The following is a 4834-nucleotide window of genomic DNA, read 5'->3' as shown; positions in this document are numbered from 1 at the left end:
CTCGTTGGGATATCTAGTCATGTTATCTGACAAACCCAATACAATGCAGCATAAGAAACCCTGCAGCTCGCGCTGAGCTCAAAAGGAGAATCATGGTTCTCAGCCTCGTTTCATCCCGAAAGTTGTCAGCTTCTCTCAATGCAATTTGCAGGTACCCCAAACCCAATTGGAAAAAAAAAAAAAAAAAAACAAATGATCACAACCTGCGAGTACAACACTTGCACTTCACAGGAATCCTTCCAAGAGAATGAATTAACCATCCCAAAAAAGAACTAAATTAAGTCCCTTGGGACAAGGCCGTAATTCGGTGCTGAATGGGGAAGCGAAAGGCGAGAAAACCGAAAGATTTTGAGGAACCGATATCACATAAAACAGAAGTTACTATAGTTATGTTACATCGCCATATTTCCAACCTATTACACCGCCATATCAGAGACGAGGACCGAGACTCCCAACTCAGGCCAACTCAACTCAGGACATGCGAAAGCCACACAGCAGACAGCAGACAGCACACGCAGACACTCACTCTGCGTACATGTATACACAAGTCGTCGCGCCAACCGCAGATTCACCATCTCTCAACCAGAGATCTCAATGGCCTTGACCTCAGGCTTCTTCTCCTCCACCTTGGGAACAGTCACGGTGAGCACCCCGTTCTCCATCGATGCCTTCACCTGATCCATCCTCGTGTTCTCCGGCAGCCTGAACCTCCTCATGAACTTGCCGCTGCTCCTCTCCACCCGGTGCCACCTGTCGTTCTTGTCCTCCTTCTCCACGTTCCTCTCGCCACTTATCTGGAGCACCCGGTCGTCTTCAATCTCCACCTTGACTTCCTCCTTCTTGAGCCCGGGGAGATCCGTCTTGAACACATGGGCTTCCGGGGTCTCCTTCCAGTCGATCCTCGTGTTCACGAAGGCGGCGTTCTCCCGGAACGTTCGAGGGAAATTAGAGGCAGAGAGGGAGGAGGAAGGGAAAGGGAAGTCCTTGAAGGGGTCCCAGAGGTCGAGGGAGAAAGGGTCGAAAACGTTGCTGCGACGGCCGCCGAACCAGCTTGGGATGAGCGACATGGTTGTTGCCTTGCTGGGTTACCAATGAAAACGTGAGACTGAGTTGACAAAGTGTCCGATAGAATGCTTGAATTAGATTATGAGAATTGCTATCGTTCAACGCTAGGGGTTGGGCAGGGAAGTTGGGAGTTAAATAGGAAAGAGAGGATCATTCTCGTACCTTCGCGGTCTTTCCGAGCTTCGGCGGACGAACGTTCAAGCGAAATGGCGAACCCGGTTGGTCCATCTGGAAACTGCGGACTGGGCCTCGCCAGTACTTTTCCAGCAACACCAGATCCTGGTTGGTCAATTAAAACACATGAACGAAAGTATAATATTAAATATTTTCTCATATTTAAGGATTAAATTGGATATTTACTAAAAATTCAAAATTTATATTAAACAAATCAAAAGTTCGAAAATCACATTACATATTGAGTTAAAATTCATGAACCACACTATACATTGAATCAAAATTCATAAGCTAGTCAATTGCACCGTCAACAAAGTGAATTCAATTTTGAAATCATCCCACCAGTTTATCAAATTAGTAGATGACCAACTAGTGTTGAAACAAGAGGGAAGTCACAACAGGACCTATGATTTTAATGCACGGAATCAACACTCTCGCTGACATTATGAAAATAAAAAGGAACTTCTATTATTTAGATTAGGCAAGAAATCAATAATTGTCTCATCAATAAATAGAAAGAGGAGATTTCCTCTTTAACCATTCCTACTCTTTCGATCGATCGGAATAAAATCAGGCTATCTATCTCTTTATTCTATTATTTTATCATTAATAAAATAATAAAAGAAAATCATTTTTGCAATTGTTCATTTCTGAAAAGAGGAAGAAGCAAATAGAGCAAAGGCCTACTCTTTCCGTCCACTCTTGCCAAAGTAAGCGAATTGCATGTAGAGATCCATATGGGCTTATAGTTTAATTGGTCGAATCATGTTTATCTTTCCACCAATCAAACGGATACTTTTAGAGAAATACCATCTGTAAGGAAAATATGGTATTTTGCTAATAGGTAATGACACTGGGCCAATAATGTTACAGCAATGGTATTTTGCCAAAGTACTCACGGTCTTTTTCTCAGACGTTCCTTTTCTTCATTGAAAAAGCCAATAGCGAGTATAGTCGTTAAATTTTAACCAAATCTCGTTTTCATTATTTCACTTTCCACAATTCCATCTTCAATAATTTCAAAAAGTTATCATTACTTCTGCCCATGCCATCGTACACAATGATTACGCCATCATCGATTACATTACCTGGCAACAACAAGTGGTGTAACAAGTCAGTTAAAAGTGAAAATGCAATAGGCATGACGTCAACTAAGATAAAATTCATGCAACTAATTATAAAAGGTCGATTTCACCACATCCTCACGATCATACTGTAATAATCACATAAAATACTTTCTTTTCTCTTGCATGCTGTCGTCATTTTCTACGAGTTCCTTCCCCCCCATATATGTGCAAGTATCCTCCTAAATCCCTAATCATCTGATTGGACAGTGGGGGTATTTATGTAACGCTAAAAATACATTAAACGCGAGGCCACGAGGAAAAATCACCAAATCAAAGGGGTTCTGAATATTTTACTTTTGAAAATACGAAATCGGTTTTTCTGACATAATTATTAATTATACCACGAGCATTAGTTAAGTCACATATTTGAAAATCCAATGCACTATATTAAATAAATTATAAAAAGCATGTGGAACACATCAGAAAAAATATTGTCGTGTATGAAAATATGTAACTATTCAAGCGAAGATGTATAAGTCAGTAGAATAATGATGCATAGAAATGAATATCTTAGCAAATTACCAAATACTTCAGAACTAAATTATCACAATTGAAAGGTTAAAAAGTAAATTGGTAAATTATTAAAAGGTTTAGGACTAAATAACTCGAACGCAATGAGATTTGATGAGAGATTAGTCCCTCAAGAGATCATAGAATAGGGTGTTTCTAAGGATCATTTGGAATAGATTTTGTAACGGTCAACAATCACCGAATTCAATGAAGAGTATCTTGCCTATTATCGTGATTGCCTTCAAATTTTAGTGTATCACAACATTTTGTATAGAGGTTACACAAATGTAGGCGGTTAAGATTTGTTATGGCCTCAGAATCCATTAATCTGATGGACCATAGAAGATTCCATACAAGAAAATCGTGATAGTAAGGGTGCGTTTGATAATGATTATGTTCTCGGGAACAAATTCTGATTATAAATGATTATTTTTTATTCTGTTCCCAAGATTGATTCTGAGTAAAAGAAGGCGTTTAGTAATTGTACAAAATTTCTGATTTTGAAATAGAATTGCATTTGGTACCGTGTTCATTGATTACTGTTCCAAATCAATTTATTTTAATTTTTAAATAATTTTTTTTCATTTTTTCATTTTTTTCTTTTCTTTTTTTCTTTTTTTTTTTTTTCCTTTTTTTTTTTTTTTTTTTTTTTTTTTCTTTTTTTCCTTTTTTTCTTTTTTTTTTTTTTTTTTTTTTTTTTTTCTTTTTTCTTTTTTCCTTTTTTTTTCCTTTTTTTTTTTCTTTTTTTTTTCTCCTATTCTAATTCTTCTTCAGGCCGATCACCGACCCTCATCGGCTCGACCCCGCCGGCAGCTGGGCGAGGCCCGCTTGGCTACGGCGAGCTTACCAAACCTCGCCCTAGCCTAGTGAGCTTGCCGAACCGGTCGCTGGCTACCGGCGGCGGGCAGCGGCACCGGTGGCGGCGGGCAGCAGCGACCAGCGGTGGACGGCGAGTGGCGATCATGGGATGGCGGTCGATAAAGAAGAAGAAAAGAGAAAAAGAAGAGTTTTGATTCTCAAATTTGTTTCCAAAATAAGAATCAACTTTTTTTTTTTTATTCTTGATTCTCGTCCCAAACTGATTCTTGGAACAAATTTGTTCCCGGGAAGAAAAATTTTACCAAACGCAATTCTCGTCCCAAACTAATTCTGAGAATGAAAAATCAAAATCATGCACTGTTTGAATGTTACCAAATAATGCCTAAGAGTCCGATTTTACCATCATTGGCTTGTCAGAACGGGAAAATTCATCAGTCAGTCCTCATTCTCAAGCTATTCTTTCATAAACTTTAAGGAAAAGAGGAGTGTCTTTATGGTCCCTCGCCAGCAGCATGCACTCTTCATTTTTCACCGTTGAATGAAAGTGCGACAAAGAAATGAAAATGCCAAATGACAAGAGATCAAGGTTGTCAATATTAGGGGCAAGCATGGTTTCATCATAGAATCTAGAATTTGAGAACTGGACGAGTGAGGACCGATGAAAACCTATAAGTTTCAAGTTCCAAAGTATGCAAGTTCCAAAATATGCAAGATAGATTCCAAATTCTAAAAAATGATAAATTTGTTTCAACGAGTAGATTCTAGGTTCTTAATTGGAGAAACCTAGAACCTACAACCTGAAACCTGTAACCTACAACCTAAAGTAAGTTTTAATATTTTTCTTGATTCATATCTCCGTGTGATCTTCCAATATTCTATGTTATTCGATAATGAGTATATAATATGAAAACACTAATCCAAATTTCCATTTTGTGGCTAAGATTTTTACTTTATTAATGTTCATATTTTTCATATATCTAAATATAAGTTATGATTAGTGAATTGTAATCGTTCATATAATAATATAAGTGGGACCTAGGTAGACCTTGAAACATACGATAGAATAGATTCCAAGTTCTAGGATATGCAAGGTAGATTTCTAGTTCTAAAAAAATGAGGTACATGTTCCAACGGGTAGG

General features: G+C 38.1%; 1 protein-coding gene across 1 annotated transcript; it reads right to left on the bottom strand.

Annotated features, from left to right (window-relative positions):
* Positions 1 to 224: 224 nt before the first annotated feature.
* Positions 225 to 1162, bottom strand: LOC120289011 (18.1 kDa class I heat shock protein-like). The gene has a single exon (XM_039303412.1). The coding sequence runs from the start codon at positions 1065 to 1067 to the stop codon at positions 579 to 581; it is 489 nt and encodes a 162-aa protein (XP_039159346.1). The 5' UTR covers positions 1068 to 1162; the 3' UTR covers positions 225 to 578.
* Between the last annotated feature and the right edge of the window lie 3672 nt (positions 1163 to 4834).

This window comes from Eucalyptus grandis, chromosome 10 (assembly GCF_016545825.1).
Source record: "Eucalyptus grandis isolate ANBG69807.140 chromosome 10, ASM1654582v1, whole genome shotgun sequence".
Lineage (NCBI taxonomy): Eukaryota > Viridiplantae > Streptophyta > Magnoliopsida > Myrtales > Myrtaceae > Eucalyptus > Eucalyptus grandis.
Note: the sequence above shows the minus strand (reverse complement) of the source record. Positions and strands in the feature narration are given on the sequence as shown.